This window comes from Notothenia coriiceps, unplaced genomic scaffold (assembly GCF_000735185.1).
Source record: "Notothenia coriiceps isolate Sejong01 unplaced genomic scaffold, NC01 NC01_scaffold00032809, whole genome shotgun sequence".
Lineage (NCBI taxonomy): Eukaryota > Metazoa > Chordata > Actinopteri > Perciformes > Nototheniidae > Notothenia > Notothenia coriiceps.
In genome coordinates this window covers 164,668-187,704 of record NW_011365510.1, presented here as the reverse complement: position 1 = coordinate 187,704, position 23,037 = coordinate 164,668, and the positions used below count along the sequence as shown (strand labels likewise).

The 23,037-nt window shown below is 40.5% G+C and overlaps 1 protein-coding gene across 1 annotated transcript in view; it reads right to left on the bottom strand.

The window, feature by feature from the left end:
• Positions 1–23,037, bottom strand: part of lrp2a (low density lipoprotein receptor-related protein 2a) — a 47,957-nt gene that overhangs the window by 24,411 nt on the left and 509 nt on the right. Inside the window, exons 2-36 of the mRNA XM_010789381.1 lie at positions 22,602–22,718; positions 22,085–22,195; positions 21,836–21,949; positions 21,597–21,713; positions 20,861–21,004; positions 20,646–20,765; positions 20,124–20,252; positions 19,484–19,653; positions 17,781–18,004; positions 16,957–17,163; positions 16,636–16,838; positions 16,235–16,375; positions 13,750–13,942; positions 12,715–12,840; positions 12,431–12,561; positions 12,109–12,246; positions 11,728–12,009; positions 11,348–11,587; positions 10,767–10,886; positions 10,122–10,238; positions 9,581–9,961; positions 9,226–9,240; positions 8,677–8,925; positions 7,883–8,094; positions 7,047–7,231; positions 6,716–6,944; positions 6,392–6,569; positions 5,503–5,631; positions 4,487–4,653; positions 3,753–3,896; positions 3,007–3,116; positions 2,261–2,438; positions 1,950–2,163; positions 1,621–1,860; positions 951–1,139 (exon numbers count right to left, since the gene is read on the bottom strand). Coding sequence (XP_010787683.1) covers positions 951–1,139; positions 1,621–1,860; positions 1,950–2,163; positions 2,261–2,438; positions 3,007–3,116; positions 3,753–3,896; positions 4,487–4,653; positions 5,503–5,631; positions 6,392–6,569; positions 6,716–6,944; positions 7,047–7,231; positions 7,883–8,094; positions 8,677–8,925; positions 9,226–9,240; positions 9,581–9,961; positions 10,122–10,238; positions 10,767–10,886; positions 11,348–11,587; positions 11,728–12,009; positions 12,109–12,246; positions 12,431–12,561; positions 12,715–12,840; positions 13,750–13,942; positions 16,235–16,375; positions 16,636–16,838; positions 16,957–17,163; positions 17,781–18,004; positions 19,484–19,653; positions 20,124–20,252; positions 20,646–20,765; positions 20,861–21,004; positions 21,597–21,713; positions 21,836–21,949; positions 22,085–22,195; positions 22,602–22,718 — 5,964 coding nt within the window. The remainder of the gene's footprint in view (positions 1–950; positions 1,140–1,620; positions 1,861–1,949; positions 2,164–2,260; positions 2,439–3,006; positions 3,117–3,752; positions 3,897–4,486; positions 4,654–5,502; positions 5,632–6,391; positions 6,570–6,715; positions 6,945–7,046; positions 7,232–7,882; positions 8,095–8,676; positions 8,926–9,225; positions 9,241–9,580; positions 9,962–10,121; positions 10,239–10,766; positions 10,887–11,347; positions 11,588–11,727; positions 12,010–12,108; positions 12,247–12,430; positions 12,562–12,714; positions 12,841–13,749; positions 13,943–16,234; positions 16,376–16,635; positions 16,839–16,956; positions 17,164–17,780; positions 18,005–19,483; positions 19,654–20,123; positions 20,253–20,645; positions 20,766–20,860; positions 21,005–21,596; positions 21,714–21,835; positions 21,950–22,084; positions 22,196–22,601; positions 22,719–23,037) is intronic.

Here is a 23,037-nt window from a genome sequence, read left to right as displayed (position 1 = left end):
CCCACAGTTAAGTTAAGATATTAATCATTGGGGGGAAATGTGGTTTATTGAAGATGCAAAAGGTATATAAGTCTGAAAGGTATAACACATTGAATATAAGCACAAATCTGAAAATATATTTAAAAAAGAAGCGGATGTAGTAAAAATGTGGAACAATTAACAAAAGAAACGCTTGAACATAACTTAATCATAGAAAGACTATGCGCTTTATGAACAACAGTAACAGACATTGTTACGGTCAACAATATACTATATACAGTATACTGTATATTTCGATTTTGAAAAACAAACACCTCTATAAAAAGTGACTGAGAATGTCTTTTACCTATATCTTAAGTGTTGTGGGAGTACTTTAAATAAATAAATACATGTATGACTGTTTAAAAAAAGGTATAAGGACATGATTTTAACAAGATACAGGGATGACGCTGTTTGATCATAACTGGGTGTTTGCAGTTTATTTATTTATTTAGTTATTTTATCTTTTCCTGAATATCCTTGACCTCTGTTATGTATTTGTTTGTTTATTTGTTTATGTATCTGCTTATTTGTTTGTTTATTTATCTATTTATTTATTTGTTGTTTTATGTTTTTGTTTGGTTTGTTTGTTTTTTCAATAAAAAATGTATTTCTTTAAGAAAATAAATAATATATATATATGTTAATCATTTAGTTTTTGGGGGTAGGGGTGGGATTAAATAAGTGTGAACTTCTTCCCACCCCTTTTCGTATGTGTAATTAAGTAGATCATTTGTTTATACATAACTTAGAATCAGTAATATTTTTTGTATATCAATTTGACACTGCTTCATTGTGTATTGTATAATAATTATCATGTTAAATGTTTGTATTATTGTTTTACACATTCGAAATAAATCTAATCAAATCAAAAATGACCTCTTTGCACAGTACGTATGTTATGTGGTTAAACAAATACTTTGATAGCATACCTGCAGCCCAGTCCACAGCAATGCCTCGTATCCCGTTGCGTCCTATTCCAGATGTTACTACACTATGTAATCCTGAGCCATCTGGCTTGATCCGTCTGACCCCGTTCTGTGTGGCCACAGTGCTGCTGAAGTCACACCAGTAGATGTATCCGGAGGCCATGTGAACATCAATGTGTAAAGCGTTACGGCCTGCAGGAGGAAAACCCATTCATATTATTATTACATCAAACACAATTACTATGTCAAAAACATTTTGTATCCAGTTACTCTGTCAGTAGGTAAATACATTTATTTTTTCCACCTAAATTCAACTTTAATTTTAGAGCTTGAATTTAAAAACCATTATTAAACCATTATGAAGTATTTTTTTATTAATTGACTTATCCGTCAGCTTAACAATGAACATTATAAACACATCAACAGTAACACCCAGTTTGTGTTTTATCTCATCTTCAAAATGAATAGGGACATTTTTTAAATATATGTTTTTTTCAGTTTTCTGTACCTATTTTTAATATGATGGAAATGGATGCCACTGATGAAAACCAAAGGCCAAAAATATGTTGCCAAGTTCTCAAAATGGTTTCCAGTGGCAACCTGGCAACCCTTACTGCCAATTCCAGCTGTGCATCCATACAACAGTAGTGGGAAATGTATGAAAATAACTGACCTATCCCAGCCACAGGCATCATGGCCTCAGAGTGGTCTGCCCCTTCCAGACTGAAGCCTTTGATCGCAGAAAGAGTGGAGATGACGACATAGGACTGGTAGGGAGTGCAGGTCCTGTTGTCAGCGTTGAGTTTAAAACCTGTGGCGCATGCACAGGTAAACAGACCCTGCGGCCGAGGCAGGCAGAGCTGCTCACACGCTTCCATGTTGTTGGTGCAGCCATTGGAAGTTCCCGCAGAGGCTACGTTTGTTGAGAGAAAACAGTAAGATGCACAAAAGAAAAAAACAACTACAGGTAAAAAGACAGCATTGAACGATGATGACACTCACCCTCACGATAATGCACTTTCAGAACTCTGAGTCCAGAAATGTTGTCTCGCAGCACAATCCTGTTGGCACCCGTGGACTTCTCCACGCGCTCTATCACCTCAAAGTTGCGGTCAGTGAAGTAGAGGTAGTCTTGATAGACGGCCACTCCCCAGGGGTGAGACAGGCCGGTCACTATAGTGATGCGGTTACTTCCGTCTGGATCCCCACGCTCAATCTGTGGAGATCACACGCATATTTGTACCAATATTAACATTAAATTCAAATGAATTAACAAATGGCAACTCGTGAGGGCTAAAAGAGTGCAGACCCACCATGCCAGTGCTAGTAACAGCCCAGTACAGCTTGTTCTCTTTGATGTCCAAGGTGAGGAACTCAATGTGATCCAGGTTGCTGGTGAACAGGATGGCAGGGTTCAAGCCATCCATGTCTGCAGACGCCACCTTGGCAGCGATGCCGCTCTCTGTTCCCTGGTCTGTCCAGTACAGTTTTCTTTCAAGACATTCAAGAATGGAGGTTAGGGTTTGTGTGTCAGACATTTACAATTCAGCCAAAGATCTGCATTCTTATTACTTTTTAATAGTCTAATGTAGTTATATTCAAAACCACTGAGACGACAATCACGGGGAGAATCTTTCATCTCCAAAATATGAGCTTTTCAGTGGCTCAGACATCAGCCTTGAATTTGGATAATGGAAAAACACTTTCCAAGTTTGTGCACTTGTTTATGTAAGGTTTTAAAAAGATAACTTAATTTTAAGTTATTCAATTAAGTTATTATGCAAAGTTTTTACGTTTTATACGAATAATGAAATTCCTGCAAGACTAATTTGATCACATTACCCCAAATCAGAGAGGCAATGTTTACATATTACAGTTGGAATAGATGGATTTAAAATGTCTGGGATGTTTCTTGATTGTACTCTTGTGTGCAGCGTGGTTTTCAGTAACAGTGGTGAGACTCTCTCTAGAGGCAGAGCAGATGGCGACGAGGAGCTGTTAGAGCTCAGTAGCTGTGGGGATGAGTGGCCGTGCCAGAATTGTGTTAAATGGGGCTTACCCACGTGCTGGATCCACCGCGATGCCAACAGGACTGCCAGCGCCAGTTGGAGAGCCGTTATTTGTGATGAGAGTTTTCCTGTACTGTACCTCCCCTCTCAACTTCAAAACCTGGCAGAGGACAAACACAAACAGGAGCGGTTAGTGTGTTTGACACTGGGGCTGTGTATTGGCAAGTCTGATGATTCTAACATATTTTGAGTTCTGATTCAATATACTGCAATACTGTATGTGAGGCGATATATATATCACGATTTTTGTTTTATGTAATAAAAATAAATAAAAGTATTAAACACAACACCATGTTAATAAAATCAATGACAATACCTATATCTGCCTTAGCATTTTTAAAAGTCACTGTAACATCCAAAAGAAAATACAAATTGTTCCTGCAATCAGAGCAAAGGGAGTAACATTTGCCTATATCAGTTAAAAAGGGGGGTTTGTTGGACTGTTAAGCTAAACAAATAATGAAAATACAAAATTAAACAGACAGTAAAACAGTTAAAAAAATGATACTGTGTCTTTGAGAATTTATATTTTACATAATAGGAAATGGCATAACAAGATAACAAGACTAAAGTCAAGTGTATCATTCATTTCTTACATGCCTATTAGACACTTCTCTTATTTGCATTTAATTTCAGATTTTCTTATGCAATCACAACAGAATAGCTATTTTGGTTAGAGTTAAAGTCAGTAATAATTGGAAGGCAACAACCACAGGACAAAGTATTTCTTGATTACCTCAATAGACTGTGTAGCTGGGTTGGTATAGTACAGGTTCTCTGTTATCCAGTCCAAGGCCAGGCCAACAGGGGAGCCGAGGATGGCTGCAGGGGCGAACTCTGTCCTGTTGGTACCATCTGACTTCACCCTGTGGATCTCACCCTGGGGGACAAAGGAAGACAGAATATTCTCAGAAACAGCTATACTGTATATACAGTAGATGTATTAAGTGAATACACTGAATAAAGCAGTTTCACAGAAGAAAGAATAAGTGTTTCTCTAATGCTGTTCGTCCAAAACGTTTTCTAGGGTTGTTTTTCTGACGACTAAAGATCCAGATGTCCAATCACTAAAACACTTCTTCCGGTTAGAATGTATAGTTTAAAATGACAAAGGTCTTAACAATGTATGTATCGTTAACATGTGGCTTAACTGGACAACAACTATATTTTTTACAGCTTTTTGTAGCAAAACCACAACTCCTATGCATTTGCATCTGGATACTGTACGTCGCTATTAGAGATCACTTCACAGAAAAGGAACCTTGACGGCTTTCTCTAGATTTGAAAGTAGTTAGAAACGAATTGTATGATATAAATACACAACTCAACAACATATATTACATAGATTTAGTTGTTTTGAGACATTTTATTAGGGAAATGTTACATATCATTTCTTTAATCCTAAACTCAAAGTTGTATTTGGAGGACATCACATTGTTCTGAATTCGACATCACATGGCAGTAACTTACCGGGTGCTCCACCCAGAAGATGGTCTCTTCATTGTCATCAAAGTCAACATCGTATCCATTATGAAGCCCAGCGATAGGGACCATAGCATCATTTGTCTTGTCATCTGGGTCCAGGGAAATGCCATAGATGATGCTGTCTCGCACAACCACCAGGAAAGGATCTTCAACTACAAGTCAAAAGTCAAAAGCAATGAATAAACAGTACTTACGGTTACAATTCAAAACCCTTTCCTCCTAAATTAACACAACAAACAAAAGCTACGTCAATGCGACTGTGAAAAATAATAATCCTACCCTAAACTAGAATTTTATGTAAATTACTCAGTTCTTTAAAAGATCCCTTACAAATTCTAAAACAGAGCTAATAGACCGTGTTTCCTGGAAATGGATTAAAGGGTAATCCTAAACTTAAGTTTATTTCAGTGTATTTTATACCTGGTGCAAAATAGGAAGCTAAAAGGCCTTTATCTATTAAGAGGATTGACTGGTGAAAGTTGTTTCAACATCTGATTTGCTTTGTCATCAGAGATTAGAATCGATGAATGGTTGTGGGGCATTTTCATTCTTGGATAATCGTCGGCCTCAGGGGGAGACTGTGTTCTGCTTGGCTTGAATGAGCTGAAACCTGAGATGAGTTAAGCTGTTGACCCAAGGGGGACTCCTTGGACTTTGGATTAAAGGTCCCTTGTCTCCCTAAGACCTTGAAAGACATGCTTATATGAATCTATCTAATTATATTTATGACTGGAATAGCAGGTTACAAGAGAATCTAAATGGAAGAGTGTTGACAAGGACCTGGATCGATCTATGATAGTGTTTTTTAAGATTTATCCACTTACCAATAATGAGATGACTGCAAATAAATCATGCAATAACCACCATCTCCAACAACAGGTTCAACCACAACTAAAATGAATACCTTGTGAATACATCAACTCATCAACTGCATCTGACCCAAATTCCTTTTTCATCAAACTGAGTGATGAGTGTTTTCCTGTCCTTGGCAGGATGCATACCTCTGGTGCAGGTGATTTGGTCTGCTGCCAGTGTCCAGCCTGAGGGGCAGGCACACGAGTAATAGCTCGGTCCCACAGCAGAAAGCAAGCAGATATGAGAACAGGGACTCCTCAAGCAGTGATTTTCACCTGAGAATTGTCAAAAAACACATACATACACACAAAAAGTTAACCGAGTAATCTTCACAGGTTCTCTAACCTTATTCTTAAAGAGACAGTTCACCCTTAAAGTCAAATTATTTTTCCTTTTACCTGTGCTGCTTTTTATGAATCTAAATTGATTTGGTGCGAGTTGTGTGGGATATTCTCGGCTGTATAAATGTCTGCCTTCTCTCAATTATAATAGAACAACATGTCAATTGGATAGTGACAGACCTTGTTGTGAGCAGTTTCATGTAGGAATGATTTACTTTCTTCAAAACTACACTGAAATCGAATCACTGCGCATAAGGAGGCTTAACTAAATTGCTAGCTCACCTACAGTAGCACCTCTAAGCAAGCTAACGTCACCCGAGGACATCCTGATTATTGAAATTGTTACATTTATTGTGCACTTTAAGCCCACCATCGAAGCACCATTTAGTTCCATTATATAGAAAAGGCAGTCATCTTTATGACCAATATCTTTAACATTCTCCAACTCACACCAAAACCATCCAGATTAAAAAAAAACAGCACAATAGGTAAGAAGACAAAAATGTATGTTTGAATCTGGTGTGAACTGTCTTTTAAAATGTTTTTACAATAACAATGGACATGCTGCATATTGACCTCATTATCCCAATAAAGTAAGATAACGACCAAACCAATTCAGGTCGCCAACACAATGGTAAACATAAGCTGTAATGCTGATGCCACATGTTGATGTAGATAGAACATCTTGCCATACCTGCCGGCTGCCTGGCTGGGTGCACTGTCACCAGACCCATGGGCTGAGGGAGGTTGAAAAGCATCACTGTCTGGTTCTCCCCGTGCCACTTATGGGCTCGCATCACACGGTTGATGTATCTGTCGGTCCAATACACAAAATCCTCAAAAATGGTAATTGCGTGGGGATGTTGCAGTACCTTTTCACAGAGAGTAGCAAAAGAAAAAAAAGGGTCTTACACATGCTATTCAAAAGAAAATGGAACGTGCTCTTCAATTGTATATAATCAATGTAAATCATATCTCTACAGATAATTCAGAAAATGTGTTCTTCTCAAACACTCACCAGGTCACTGGCCAGAACTTGTTTTCTATTGTTGCCATTAAAATCGCAGTAATCAATGAAATCCAAGTAGGCATCTGCAAAGTACAACAGATTGTTTGGATAGTCTATGGTTAGACCGTTGGGCCAGTACAGCTTGGTGCTGACGATAACAGTCCTTAATTTGCCGTCCATGCTGGCCCTCTCAATGCGGGGGTTTCTCCCCCAGTCTGTCCAGAACATCAGGTGAGAGCTGCAAAACAAATGATCGTGTTTAACACCAACTCCTTTGATAATGAAAAGGAGAATGAATTCATAGTTTTAAGACAAACAAGTTTCTTAGTATTTCACTGACCTGTCCCGCGGGTCCACCACCAGAGCTCGAGGGTTGGTGACATTTTCACTGACTAACACAGTGCGGTGGGTGCCATCCAGTTTAGACACTTCAACAGTCTCCAAGACGAAGTCAGTCCAGTACAGGTTCCTGCCCACCCAGTCCACAGCAAGGCTCTCTGTTACTGTCACTCCACTGTCAAATACCTGTGACCAAGAGACTCAATGTTACTCAATATGTTCAGTTATTAGGACAATTACACTAAGTATCAAGCTATGAATAAATACAGAATGATATGTATTATGTTGTAGGTGACTTTCTATGACACTTTTGTCTAAAGTGCAATATAAACTTACTTATATTGTGTTGTAATCTGCTTACACCACTGTTTAATTGTAGTTATATTCATTCATCAATATTCATAATGCTTTTCCACAATAATCTTAAACAATATAAAGCATTTTATAATGACATATAAGGTCATCATAATGACTGACTTAAAAAAAAAGGGTCATAGTGTGTTATAATCGCAATTGTTATTAAGTCCATTATAAGCATTAACTACCTAAGTATAAGCTTATTATAAGTCGCTATACATTTTGTTTTAATAAAATAAAAAAGTGAAATACAAGTGAATGATCAGCAATTACGGACTATTGTGATACTTGAACTTTAGGTTATTATAAAATGCTTTGTAATGTGTTATGATTATTGTTACTGTTTAAAGCATTATAAACGATTTACGAGTTTTACAGTATAACCATGATTATGAAGTGTTATAATCAGATTTTAATGCATTACAAGTACTTGTCTAATGGATTATAGGCAAAAAGTGTTTCTGGTAATAACCCACTCACCACAGTTCTGTCACTGCCGTTCTTGTTAGCACTCCAGATTCTGTCCTGGCTGGTGTCCGACCAGTACACACGGTCAGTGACTGAGTCAAAGTCTAGGGCCACGATGTTGCGCCCATCTCGGACCAGTGATCGGACCACATTGGGCTGAGCGGTTATGTCATCTTGCACAATCTGATTTCGACTGGCAACTAGCAGGAACGCCTGCCGTGAATCTGCAAACAGACGTCAAATCTCTGTTACCTATTTTTCATGTCCATTCTCATGCTAATTAGTGCACTTATCAGCGTTTTCATGTCAACCACAAGCATACAACAGGACTATTAAGTAGACCCTACTCAAATGGCAATCCTCTGGGAATGCACTTTTGTCCAAATAATGAACCATTGTATTGCAAAGCCTTTCAGCAGGTTATCTGTGTGGAAGAGGAGCTCATGTCAGGCACGCTCCCCCATAAACAGCCCTTTGTTGGCGCTAATTACACCAGTGATGGCCAGTGAGTGACACATATGTTATTTGTGTTATCTAAAGAAATCAGAGCAGCAACGAGAGACATGGGAGAAGAAAGACGGTGTGTCAGTCCCCTAGTCCGGTGGCCAAGCTCCCCCTTAATAACGGCCCATTCCTGCATGAGATATGTGCTCTACAGGCATCATGTTGACAACCGTGTAGCTGTCGCACTGATCATTTGCCAATTTCCTATTTTACTATATTATGCAATTATAGGTTGATATTTACAGGTACCACGGGAGTAATGTGGTCCCTGAAAAGAAGTCTGAAGCCATATCCCTCCTCACCTGAGGCCTTGCAGGTACGCTGGTCTACTTCCAGCGTGTATCCATCCTGGCAGTGGCAGCGGAAAGAGCCTCTCTCATTAAAGCAGTGCTGGCTGCAGAGTCCAGGGGGGTTACACTCATCCATATCTTCACAGGTTTTGGAGTCATTGCTTAGCTGGTAACCAACGGGGCATGTGCACTGGGCCCCAAAAGGCCCTTGGATACAACCGTGGGTGCAGCCAGCGTTGTTATCAGAACAGCTCTCCTGATCTGGTTTAAAAGCGTGGAAATCAAAATTTACAATCCAAAAAAGGAAAATCAAACCAAGTGAAAGATCACATATTTAACAAAAATTCAAGGCCTAACAAATTCTCAATGTCTCAATGATCATTTATGAACCGCACAGCTCGAACTACTTCAGTAATTGTCTTTAAAATGCTACTTTAAGCCAGAACTATTTGCACATATAACCCACACTTTGATTATGTTTTGCAAAGATCAACATTTAAAAAAGGTGAAAATCAAAGCTATGTCAAGCATTTCTACCAGTGATTGAGAGTTTGTTCCTACCTGGCAAGGGCTCATCTGAAAGTGGTGAGAAAGGCAAGAAAGGAAGATCACAGATCATCAGGTTAATACAGGTCAGATCAAACACATGCATGATTTGAACACAACAATCGAAAGACAAACAAATAACATTTAACACAAAATGTCTGTGAAATGTGGCGCTGTGTTACAGAATACAAGAGGAATGTCAAATTAAATACAAATCAATGGAGAGTTTGATCCTGTTTGTCATGTCATGTGAAATCTTTATTACATTTGAGAAGGCCAGCAAACATAGAAATGTAATTAAACAATCAAGTACTTTTGAAAGATGAGAAACATTTTTTAGGCTGACAAAGAGAGCAGAGATCAGACTTACTGCAGAGAGGAGACTCGTCAGCACCGTTGGGGCAGTCGGGGGTGTTGTCACACACTGTGGTGAGGTTGATGCACACACTGTGGCCGGGGCACTGCCACTGCCAGCTCGGACAGCGGAAGGGCGGCGTGGGACAGTCTTTTTCATCACTCAGGTCCCTGCAGTCGTTGTCCCCATCACAGATCCAGCTGCGTAACACACAGTTGCCGTTGTCACAGCGGAACAGTGAGGAGGGGCAGGTGCGGGGGGGGCAGGCCTGGTGCTCGTCGCTGCCGTCCTCACAGTCTGGATGACCGTCACACTCCCAGGTAGACGGCACACAGCTCCCGTCTGACTGACACTGGAACTCCCTCTCATGGTGGCACATCCCTGGAGGCCTAGTAGCTGAAACACATGAGAAAACACCACAAACAACTTGTTAGCAAAGCCTAAAGGTAATGAAATTCAAATAACTTTAAATCATCATTCTTATTCATAATTATGCATAACTGAGAAATGCTTTAGTAACACGACCTATGACCTATAGCCCGATTTAAATACTTACGACAGCCTTGCTCGTCTGTGCGGTCAGTGCAGTCAAAGACCCCATCACACCGGTAGTAGGAGTTGACACATTGGTGGCCAGTGGAACACTTGAACTCGTTCCCAGTGCAGTTGTAGACTGAAAAATATCAAGTTGGGAATGTTAAACCTGAGATTGACTGTTTGTGCAGTTGTGTATGTATGCTACGCTCACATGTTGTGCAACACAAGTAATGGGATCAATATACTGAGAGGCTTGAGGAACTTTACAGAGCATTCAATTGACCTCTACAACTTCTTGAACATGTTTGGTTAGCACAAACAGGTTTTTCTGAATGAATGAATGAACGGATTCATTAATACTTTTCTTTCTTCGAAAATGTATGACTCAACATCAGATGCAGAGCTTAAACACATCTTAATATTGGTGGGAAGAGAGTCTACATGAGAGAGTCCCATTGTAAAGCGTCCTTGGGTTTCGTGAAAGGCGCTATAGAAATTGAAATTATTATTATTATGAGACCTGAAAAAACTAAACAGAAGTTATTAAATAGAACTTAATAAAATACACAAACTTTTTTGATGTTTTTGAAAGTAAGCACCAGGTGAGTCTATCATGTGACTTTAAGTATGTTAAGAGAAAACTGTAATTCAGAAAGATACTCACTGCATCCCTGCTCATCCGCCCCATCCACACAGTCCCTGTCCCCGTCACAGACGTAGCTGGGGTCTATGCAGCGGTGGTCCGGACACTGAAACTGCCCTGGATGGCACGTGCTTGCCAGATCTGACAACAAAAAGTGTTAAACACCATATGAGCAGTGGTGGAAAATAACATTGAGTAAATGTACTCGCGTGCAAAATAAGTACAATTTTAAGGGACTTGTACGTTACTTAAGTATGTATAATGTATGCAACTTTATACTTCTAATCCTTCAATGCATCTCAACTTGTAAGTAAATTCTAGGTACATTTCTGTAACTGCTTTGTCTTAAAACTTTGATGAATTATGCAATTTTTGACTATTTATTATCTTATCCTTTTTCCTTTTAAGTATATTTCAAAAGCTGTTTTTGGCTTCTAATCTTTTCATTTTCTTAAATTTTAACTTTTTTTTTTTCATACATACATACTGTACAGTATGTGCAAAAACACTTAATATAATAATAATAATAATATTAAGGGACCTAGTTTAGGCGTGGCAATCAACATATGCACATTGTGTCTAGCTTCAACAGGGATACTCACGGCAGTCTGCTTCATCCGAGCTGTCCCCACAGTCATTATCAGTGTCACACCTCCAGGTATGTGGGATGCAGCGGTGGTTGGTACAGGTAAACTGATTAGCAGGACATGTTCCGGGCACCTGCGTAGGGCAGTTTACCTCATCGCTGTTATCAGAGCAGTCATTGTGCCCATCACAGCGCCATCTCGTAGGCACGCAGTGCTTATTGGCACATGTGAATGCAGACGGGGAGCAAGTGGTGTCTGCAAAAAGAGATTATAATATTAAATCAATTCTAATAATATTTAACAAAAAGTCAGTAAAAACACAGGAGCATAAACAGGTTTTTACTGCATTCAGGTCAGGCTAGTATAATAGACTACATTTACAAGAAAAGCATTACTGTTAATTCCACAGTTGAGTTCGTCACTGTTGTCATGGCAGTCATCAACACCATCGCATCTGTAGCTGTTTGGTACGCATTTGCCGTTGCCACAGGAGAAGGAGTTGGCTCCGCACTGCAGCGTGGGGGGCTCACTGGAAGGGTCTTCCACACATGTCTGCTGGTTGGGCAAAAGCTTCATGCCATACGGACAGCCACACACCCTCTGAGAGTCTGGGGCCGGGAAGCAGAAGTGGCTGCAGTCTCCGTTAGGATTTGTCTGCCTGTTGCAGAGATTGGAACCTGAGAGGAAGAGTGGAAAGTCATTATCGGGAATATGACTGAGAGGAGTGAGCCTCAGCTACACATGAATGGTGTAGAGAAGTGAGCAAAGCTACTGACCAATCTGAGAGTTGGAGCTGAAAGACTTGACATGCATTATGTGGCTGATTCCTCGTCTGATTATGACCATCTCCCCACCATCGGTCTTGCGCACACGTACAATGCCACCCAGGCGCCAGTCAGTGAAATATGCATAGCCTTCAAGTAGAAAAAACCCTCAGTGAGCTTATCTTTCATCACTTCCTTGTAACACTTATTGCTCTTTTGACATGAACATCATTAAAGCAAGAACCACAGTTCAAGTTGATGCGAGGGAAATAAAATCCCTCTTTATTTTAAATAAATTAAAAATAGATTAAAAGATTTTTCCAGAACTTTTTACCTTCAAAAATAGTGAGACCAAACGGATGGGAGATCTGGGTTATGCGATCCAAAGAAATCCTGTTCCGTCCGTCAAAGTTGCTGTGCTCAATTTTGTCAAAGAAAGCATCCACCCAGTACAGACGCATTGAGCTGGGTGGAAATAAAAGCAAGAGCAAGAGTTTGAAATAAGTCTCACATGTTGTCAGGCATCACATAATGTATGAGCAATACTACACAATATGTAATGTGTTGAAAAGTGTTTTCTTGGACTGTTTTTTGAGACATGTGGCAATAATAACTCACCTCCAGTCAATAGCCAGGCCATTTGGCCAGCCAAGAGTTGTGTTGACAATAGACAAGGCATGTGACCCGTCAGCCCAAGCCCTCATGATTTTCGCTGGCCGGTACCAGTCAGTCCAAAAAATATACCTGTTGAAGTAAAAAAAACAAGCATCAATTTAAAGGTGACCTATCGTGCAAAATGCACTTTTGTACATCTTTTATACATGAATATGTGTCCCCGGTGTTCCAGGGAACTCACCAAGTGTCAGAAAACACAACCCTCTCTATTTTCCTCCATACCCAAAACTCTTAAAAAGGGGCTGCAACGGATCGGATACAGACTGATCCAGATTTGAACACTTCTATGACGTCACAGAAGTGGCGCTACGGCTATTGGGCCAACTCCACCAATCAGGAGGAGACAGCCACGGACATTGCCGTTCGAAAGCGCTGGAGACGCTGTAGCACATATGCCAGGCCTGTAGATGGTGCTGTTCTCACAGAATCAGCCCATGCAAAGACAGTGTTAAATTGAGCGAAATGAGGAATGGCTAAAATGCATGATCTGTTTGGTATTTTGAAAAATAAAAAGTATAAATATGCCTTATATAGGTATGGTCCTACACTATATTATTCAAATATAGCATGATTGGTCCACTTTAATATTTTATTCAAAAACTAAATAATTAGAAACGTCTTCTGTGCCTTGCTGACAAAAACTCCTATTTAGATTGATGTTATTTTGGATACTTCCACATTAGAGCTTTTCTGTTTAAGCCAAGTTCTTAGTGTTAACTACAATACTCCCTTTCAAACTAAACTAATCTGTGCTGTTAGACACAAAGGCCTTATGACCTTAAGGCAATATAAATAACTAATTATTCTAAATAAAGATTTCATATATCAGTTGTCTAATTTCAATAATTTTACGTTTTTTTTATAGTTTTTATATTCAAACCTGTATTATCACCATCTCTGAATAGAAGCAAAATACAAATATTAGCTTCAAGTAACTACAGCCACAAAAGTATAATGTATTATCGTCTATTGATTTACCCAATGAGAGGATGAACCACTATGGCCCGAGGGTTGTTGAGGTTTCGTATGATGGTTCTCCTGGACTTATCAGCTATCTTCATGACAGATATGCTCCTGTATCGTGGGTCAGTCCAGTAGAGGTTCTTTGAAATCCAGTCGTAAGCCAGGTCCTCCACGCCATCCACTCTGTTGGCTGCCAGTACCTCCCTGCCTGTGCAGATCAAAGCAGTCAGAGCACCGTTTAACACAGAGATGAAAGAGGAACACATTTAAATAAATAGGCTGTCAGCTTGCATTTTCTCCATGTGGACGGGACAGAAAAAACTAGAGCAGCTCCAAAAACAACATCCCTGATCAGAGCAGCGGTGAATCTTTTTTCCAAGTGTGTGATGTGGCTGCTCGTCTACACCAGTAACTACTTTCCACAGCCTAGGTCAGGGGTGTGAAACTCAAGGCCCGGGGGCCAAATCCGGCCCGCGACTTCATTTAACGTGGCCCCACAAGAGCTCTGAAAGAATATAATACGTTTATTATACGGTTACATGCCAATTTACAGAGGTACGTTGCCCATAAACTACATGTCCCACAATGCATCTCCAATATGAATTTTGTTCAGAATTTGACTTTTTTGCTTCAAAATTTCTATTTGGCTTTTTAAAAAGCCAAATTCTCACTGAAGAGACTTCCAATTATTTGCCCTAGACTTCTGCTTTCAGATGTAGTTAATTATGAAGTTATTACCCTGTCCGATAATAATCCAATGCAGAAGCAATAACGTAATATAATACATACGTTTATATATATTAAATATTTATATATGTATTTTTATATAGTCTTAAAGTTACAACCGGCCCTTTGAGTGCAAGCATAATGCTGATGTGGCCCGCGATGAAATTGAGTTTGACACCGCTGGGTTAGAGCAACTAAAACATACTTACATTATGGTTAATTCATTTTTTAATAGCAACATGTGTTTCTTTACCATACACAAAAAGCCTCTTTCTGATTGACCATTTCTTAGAATATAATTGAAGATGTAAAAACAATCAGTTTGTTTTATAATGAACCAAAAGAGTATCGACAGTGACATAAACAACATGCTTCCTTTTTAGACCTTTAAGGTTTAAAGAGTAATTTATTCTCTAGATCAGGGGTCTCCAACACGTCGGGAAGCTTTTCAGTAGCTCGATTATCGATTATAGCGTAGTAAGGTTGCTTCTTGATTTTTTGGCCGCGGCCGGACAATAACGTTTTTTTATTTTAGAATTGTTTCTGTCACACGAATATCAAATTGGTCGGTGACGCAGAGATCAAGGAACAGACGTGACAGCGGCACAGCGACACCACACACGGAGCAGTCTGCTTTCTCCAGCAACACCAGTCCAGAACCAACAGTAGGATGACCCACTCTGAATCAGGCCCTGTCGCTGCGCCTCAGAGACACACAGGGAGGGATTTGTGTTTTTTTGAAAAACACTCGTTATCGTCATGTCAGGTTTTTGGTGGATTTAATCAAGCCCTGGATTGCAGAGTATGAATGTCCTCTTGCTATTTTCAGTTGATAAATACTTGTGTAAAGTTTGTGAAGGCAGGAGAAAAGCTTCCGCGATAACCGTCTCCTCTCCGTTCCTCTAAACTCCGCCCCCTCCCTGAAAATAACGAGTGACAGGCTGATAGTGACCCGATAGAAACTTTATTATTCACTTAATCACTGATTGAGATATGATGAGCTAACTTAGTCTCCTACAATTATGGGATTTATGTAACAGTAAGACAGAGAATGTAAGTGTATTTTTGTTTTTATAATGCTGTTGTAAATACTCCTGTTGTCTGCTGTGTTCAGACTTAAGTCATGTGTGTGATGCCACATTCAAGACATTCAGTGTCCGTTGCTAGAAGCTGCAGCTAGACCTCAGAAGCATTTGTTTTTTGTTTTTGAGGATGGAACAATTTCACACACAGATGCTAGATGCAAAAGCTAGACCTATACAATTGATTTAATATGGTTTATAATTGTATGCCAAGATGGAGAAGAAGAAGAAAAAGATGGCTGAACTGTTCAGTGTCAATCCTGTGGAGATGGAGGTTAATGCATCTCCAAAATCATGTTCAGCTTAAGTCTCAGCAAAACTCACAACATTTCTGGAGCCTTGTAGACCCAGAAAACTATAAGAACATTCACCAAGCAGCACTGAACATGTCTGCTTTATTTGNCCGCGCCTTTTTCCCTATTTTTCGACGCTGCGGCTTATATAACGGTGCGGCTAATCTATGGATTTTTACAGCTAACGGCCAACACCTTTAACTCTATGGGCTCTATGGCCGGTCCGCGGACCCCCACCTTTAAGCGGCGGGTTCCAGCAGGAAAAGCTGGAGGCCGGAAAAGAGTGAGACAGGTAGCGCGCAAAAGTAAAAGTGGAACCGAGAGTGGTATGCCGCTGCTGCGGCTTATATTCAGGTGCGGCTTATAGTCCGAAAATTACGGTATATATTATTTTCTTACGATAACACCGCTTGCCATCAGCATGTATGTCGTAGCCCATGCGACATTTGCAGCGGTAACCAAGACCTCCATTGTCACTCCTGTGACTCAGAACACAGATCTGCTCACATCCACCTCTGTCTACACTACAAGGGTTAGCAACTGGAGAAAAAAGAGAAGAACTTACATTTAATAACTGGAAAAGTTATATGAAATGTGTCACATATATTGATTTTCTTTAAATATAGCTATTTATGAAGTAACACTAGCAGTAGCACTAGCATATGGCAATTAATACTAATATACATTGCAGGAAGAGGCATACAAACAAACTTGGCTAATTTGAAGCTTCCATATATTTACGTTAGGCTTTGAACATCTACATTCTGAAAAATACCAAGCTATTTTATTGAGGCACTTACCATATGGCTGTTTCAGCTGATGTATGACGGCTACTCCGTGTGGAGTCTGAGATGTATTGAAAACAACTTGGGTACTGCTGTCAGAGAACTTGTTGGCTGTCATCACGGCCATCTTGGTCCAGTCCGTGAAATAAACACTGTGTTCAAACAGACTGATGCCAAATGGGTGTGGGATCACAGCACCTCCATGTACCACCGTTTTTCTATAACAAAAAGGAGAACATTGATTTATTTGAATATAAAAGCATGGACCTTTTGACTTTTTTACCCCAAAGAAGTCTTGGAGATTTGCTTTAATGTTTTTGTTGTCAACATATTTACCGATGAAGGCCATCATATGTCGCCGTTTCAATATAGTCATAGCGACTGTCAACCCAGTAGACGCGCTTTTCTTCAATGTCCAGTGTTATGCCAGCTGGCCAACCCAGTTTGGTTCTAATAATCCCATAACGGTTGGTGCCATCCATGAAGGCCCGCTCCAGGCCTGGTTGTCCATTCACTGCCTCCCAATCAGAGAAGAACATATACCTGTAAAAGACAACGATAAAGTAAAAACAAATTCAAAGTTCAAAGGAATTTGTTGTCATATGCACAGCTACAGTGAAAGACTCAAATCACAGGCTCCTCCAACAATGCAAGATCAACAGAATAAAAAAACTATGAAAATAGTGCGAGAAGGAAGAGAGTAGAAATAACATATAGTGCGAGAGAATGTTGCAGGATTTATGTGCAAGTCATGCAGGAGATGTTAAAGAAATGTAAATAAAATAGAATAAGATGAGCTAATGTAGAATGTAATAATTATCTTTTGGGGAAAAAAATACTTTCTTCTTGTTAATAAAGTGTGGCATTCACATTGCCCCATTATTTCCCCCAGGTGTGTGGCTGTGCATCCCACCGCAGAGCTGTACATTAACTTAAGCAATTTATCCGTAGCCACCTGGTTCCCCTCCCCCTTAAACTATACTATTGGATTACAATGAGGGTCATCACTTACATTGCTTCTCACTAATCCACCCAGGGCAATCTGCTAATCTCCCACACACCCCCCATTATTCCACACCAATGGAGCACGACAGATACTGTATGTGGGGTTCGGGAATGCGTTGACAGATAGATGGATGGAACCTGGGAGATGTGCTTACCCGACAGTGGGGTCCACCGCCAGTCCTCTAGGGTTTCCCAGGTTTTCAGTGATGAGTGTGACCCGGTTGCTGCCATCAAAGTCCACCATGTCAATCCTGTTGACGCTGGACTCCACCACATACAGTTTATTGTTCACCCAATCCACCGCCAAGTTCTCGGGGTAGTCAACCGATACATTTAAAACCACCTGCACATTGGAACCGTCCATATCCACAGAAAACACCTGTACACAAAAGACGCCATTGTTAGCAGGATATTAGCTCTAAGGTGGTCGCTGCTTCTAGAAATCATGGGAAGATATTAAAAGGTAAATTCACATATTTCCAAGTGTATCTAAATACAATACTTGCATTCCTGTAGGTACATTAAAAGTGCAATTGGTCACTGTAGTTGTTCCCCCTGTTCATACTGGTCACAAAGAGACCCATTCTTAAATCGATTTTGATGTAAGAGACAAAATCCCTGGCTCTTGTTCAGAGAAAAAAAAATACTAGAAATTGCTTCAGGCTTCAAATATCTGAGTAAAAAAATCATGATGGTATCTTTTAAAAGCTTAATGGACAGTGCCTTCTTACTGCACTACTGCAAAAACTAACGGTAATGACACAAGAGAATGTTGCAATTTGTACATACAGCAACTTTAACTTCTTTAAAAGGGGATCAGTTTGTTGCCAGTGTGATAAACAGGAGAAACCACTATGAACGAACAATAAACAATTTATTAAAAGTATGTGAACTTATCTTCTAAGAAGGATAGATGAGAAGCTAAAACAGAGAAATACATTTGAGAAAGTAGAAGGGGGAGAAAGAGAGATTCTTTTTCGCTTGTCTGATGATTCTGTCTTGATGAATTTCTGTTAAGCCTGTAAAGTTTTTTGTTCCTGATTTTGCCACTCTACCTATGTTACAGTATCATGGCCCTAGTTTCTCAGACTTGAAGCCTTGGCACCATGCAGCTGGTTAGAGGGGTTACGGCTCCGAGCAGCTCTGCTTCTTTTGAAACAAGATCCACACGTCGTAAAAGCAGGATTTTTCAACTGACCTGTTTAAAGAGAAACTGAAGATGAGGAAATAGCCTGATAGTTTAGCCTTTTTTCGGTGTCATTCACATGCCCTGTGTGCGCTTTGCCCACTTTAATCTGACATTCTGCCATGGAGGTGGCTAATATACACACATGCCCAGTAAGAGATACGACCTAGCCTTTCAGCCCAGTGGCTGCAGTGAAAACCTTCCAGGAGCCAAAGCATAGTCTATACAGAGAGTTTTTAGATGGACAAAGAATGCATATAGATAAACAGTGCCACTGAAAAAAAATACAGCATGATTACTACGAACAAGATCAAGTTACAAAAATTGCACCCTGGTATGTGAACATCAAACCAGCCTATCAGAAGGGTTTCAAGATTAGGTCGTTTGGATTCCATTCCACATCGACTTCCCTTCATTATGACCCAGCCGCAAAGGAGCCAGCAGGTATCCCATTATTATAGTATCAACATTGCTGATATTTTACAAGATAACAGAAAGAATTCAACCTGGCCAGCTCCAGTCTAATTAAATGATTTACTCAAACAAGAAAGTGGTCTACTCACGTGAACTTTTACCAAAGAATTACAACATATCCTCAAAGTAATGCTTTTTGACAATCACTGCAGTTCAACGCTTCATAATATATAACATTGGATTTGGAAATTGGATTACCTTATTCTGAATGGTATCAGTCCAGAAGATCCTGTGCAGATTATAATGGAAATCCACTCCCACTGCAACTCCTCTGTTCTGTGAATGAACCAAAGTGCGCATGCTGTTGCCATGGACGTCACCGATTAGAAGGTCTCTGCCATTAGAAAATATCAAGAACGGGACTCCAGCTGCAGCAGAAATAAAACACAACAAGTTAGAAACCTTGCATGGAGAAGTTATTTCAAATGTTCAGGTTAGAAACAGAACCTCATTTGCATTTCAGCATCAACTTAACATCAGTGGAAATCTACAGAATGTAGCACATTCATTCAGACCCCTGACTCAGACTTGGAGAGGTAGAATACTTTGCCACTATCATTACACTCTTTTCAAAAAGGCTGAAGGCAGAGAGGTCAGCCTCTCAGTCAACACTCTTTCTATGTTCCACAAAGGCAAGGGACTAACTAAAACAACATTTGCTATGCAACAATGCACCAGAAAGAAATGCAGATGCTCAGTAAAGCAGCCACTGAGGTTGGCAAACTAGGAAGGATGGCTATGCTAACTGACTTCAGTTCGATGGATTATTCGCACATGGAAAATGTGACTATACTGTCTGTAAGAGAATCTGTTCAAACAAAGAGGAAATTACACTCACTCGAGGAGTCAGCTCTGCAGTGTCTGTGCTGCTCCAGGATGTAGCTCTCTCGACAGCTGCAGCGATGGGAACCGACTCGGTCCTCACACAGTTGGTCACACACGCCCCACATCGAACAGTCGTCAAAGTCTTCAGCATGAAATAGAAATCACAGCAGATGAGGATTTAACACTACCGGTATCTTGTTTGAGTCCATCTACATCTTTTATTATTGTGAGACAACAACTGTGATGAGGTGTGCATCAACAAAGATTTCTTATTTACTTTAAATTCAGATATGAGAGCAGACTTTTTCTGCTGAGTCTAAGCAATTACATGATTTTATGTGCACTTTTAGATCTTGCAAACCTGTGATGTCCCGGGGGAAAAATCCTTACGACAAAAGCGGTTCAAGTAGCACCGAAAATGTTCATTTGCTGAGCCAAAGGGGACTTGTATGTAAAAGTATTAGAAATCCCATTTGATTATATGAAATAATTTAAATTGCTAGGTTAATATGGTCAATAAAGGATTTACACATACCTATACATGAGCGACTATTGTTGTTGTTGACAATGTATCCAGAAGGACAGGAACATGTTCCTCCATCAGGGGAACCATGACAACGATGCTCACAGCTCAGAGAGGCACATCTCCAGATACCTGACAAGACATATCAGTGAATGAATATACTTCGATTGACCAGTTTGCATGATAATAAACGTAACAACGTGTGGAAAAGGTGTGATTGTACTAACTGCAGTTGCGCCCAGCAGTGCTGTTAGTTTCATCCTCTCCCTCTGGACAGTGAGCCGTCCCATCACACAGCTGATCCATGGGGATACACAGGCCAGACGATGGACAGGGCCATTCACCTGGGTAACACTCCTGCGGTACATTATCTGCAGACATAACAAATTGATCCTTGTTTAGACTAACACATCCAAAAAGGAAAAACTAAATCCTAAAACAGCAGAGCAGAGGTTTCCTGATTGAACACTGTTTCAAAAGGAAAATGTATTTAGTGTGTGAGGTATGTGAGGAAGCCACACCTCCACAGTAATTTAGTCTAGAATAGATCATAAGAAAATGGTGACAAGGATTTTATTTTCAGGGAAATTACTGTCACTTTAAATCGATGCAGGGGAGTGGAGCTTTGAGGGGGTCACATGGGGGCTCACAGAGCTCCTGCAGCCCATCCTCTAAAAACACACACTCTTCACAGCCGTGTGGAGGAATTCTAAAGCCCTTTGGGGGGCTGCGTGATCTTGTGCCACAAAGAGGCATTTGAATAACACACTTAAAGGAGCACAGGCATAGCGTCTTGCTATCCGGAACAAACCATGGAGACTGGAGATGAATCAGGTTCACAGAGTACTCAAGCTGTAGTGTTCTACAAACAGCCAAAAGCCTAACGTTTCTGCTCTTTACAGCAAAAAAACAAACAAGATTTGTGGTTTTTATGAAGTGGTTTCAAAAGTGTTGAATCCATACCACATCCTTTTTCATCTGCATTGTCCTCACAGTCGTCTTCCCCATCACAAACCCAGACTTGGTGGATACAACGGCCACTGGGGCAGGTGAAGTAGTTCCCTTTACATGTAGGATATGCTGCAGGTGAAGTGGAGAATATCAATACACAATAAACATTTCAGGAACATCTATCGATAAGATTAGAATCATAACAGACAGTCTGAAAGAGAAGAGAGGGTACATAGACAGAAGCTACATACTGCAGTTTAGCTCATCACTTCGGTCTCCACAGTCATCATCGTGGTCACAGACGTAGCGTTGAGGAACACACGCCCCGTTATGGCACGGGAACAGGCCCGTATTACAGTGCTGTGCTAAGAAAACACAAGAGAATACGACAAACAGATATAGTTGGTGATGATTTTGAGCAAGGGATGGTATTGCTTTTCTTGGGTGCATTTTTTGGAACTCTAAACAATGACTTCCACATGAAATTCGTATTTGCTTACTGCAATTTGACTCGTCAGAGCCATCCCGGCAGTCAACTATCTGGTCACATCTCCCGGTCCGGTTGTAGCAGGCCCCATTAGCACACCTCAGCTGTGTGCACTCAGGGTAATCTGGAAGATTAAATCATCATCAGGGCGACACTTACCAAGCAGGCAGCTTGACAACTGTGTTCTTCCTAGCTTTGAAAATGTGAAAAGAATTTGAGGGATAATCGATGGAAATGTAACCCCACCACCGTAACAACAGCGGTTGCCACAGCATTCTTTAGGCAATTGTGAGATTACCACAGTGTGTAGTGCTGTGAGTCTGACCATGTCGGCACAATAATAGCATAGCAGCTGAACTTCAGCTTGACTAATCCACCAAGGAATCTGCAATCAACCTCTGACAACAAGAAGCATATTGTGGCCCGTTCTGTCAGTCAGCAAGCCTCTTAATCTTAACAAAATGATTAAAATGCCACAGGAGTAGGAGATAAAAAAAGAAAAAAGGCAAACCACCCCGGGGAAGACTTACGGCAGTCTCTCTCATCGGATCCATCTGAGCAGTCCGCCAGACGGTCACATCGGTATTCTCCTGGGATGCATGCCCCGTTACTACAGCTTAACTGACCACTGGTGCACGTCCTTCCAGCTGAGGACAGAGTGGAGAGTGACTCAGCAGCACATAGAAAACTGATATTATAGTTATTTTCTGCACTTAAAACATTTCCTATAGTAGCTGTAGGATCTGAACAGGTATTGCACTTTCACAGACCATTAAGCAGGTATTTTTGGAGATACTGGAATAACAACTTGTACAACTTGGGCGACTATGGCTGCGAGGGAGTACGGTCGGTTTTCAACCAGAAGGTTGTGGGTTCGATCCCAGCCCATGCAGCCAACATGTCGATGTATCCTTGGGCAAGATACTTAACCCTGAGTTTCTCCCGATGGCATGGCCAACTGGAATC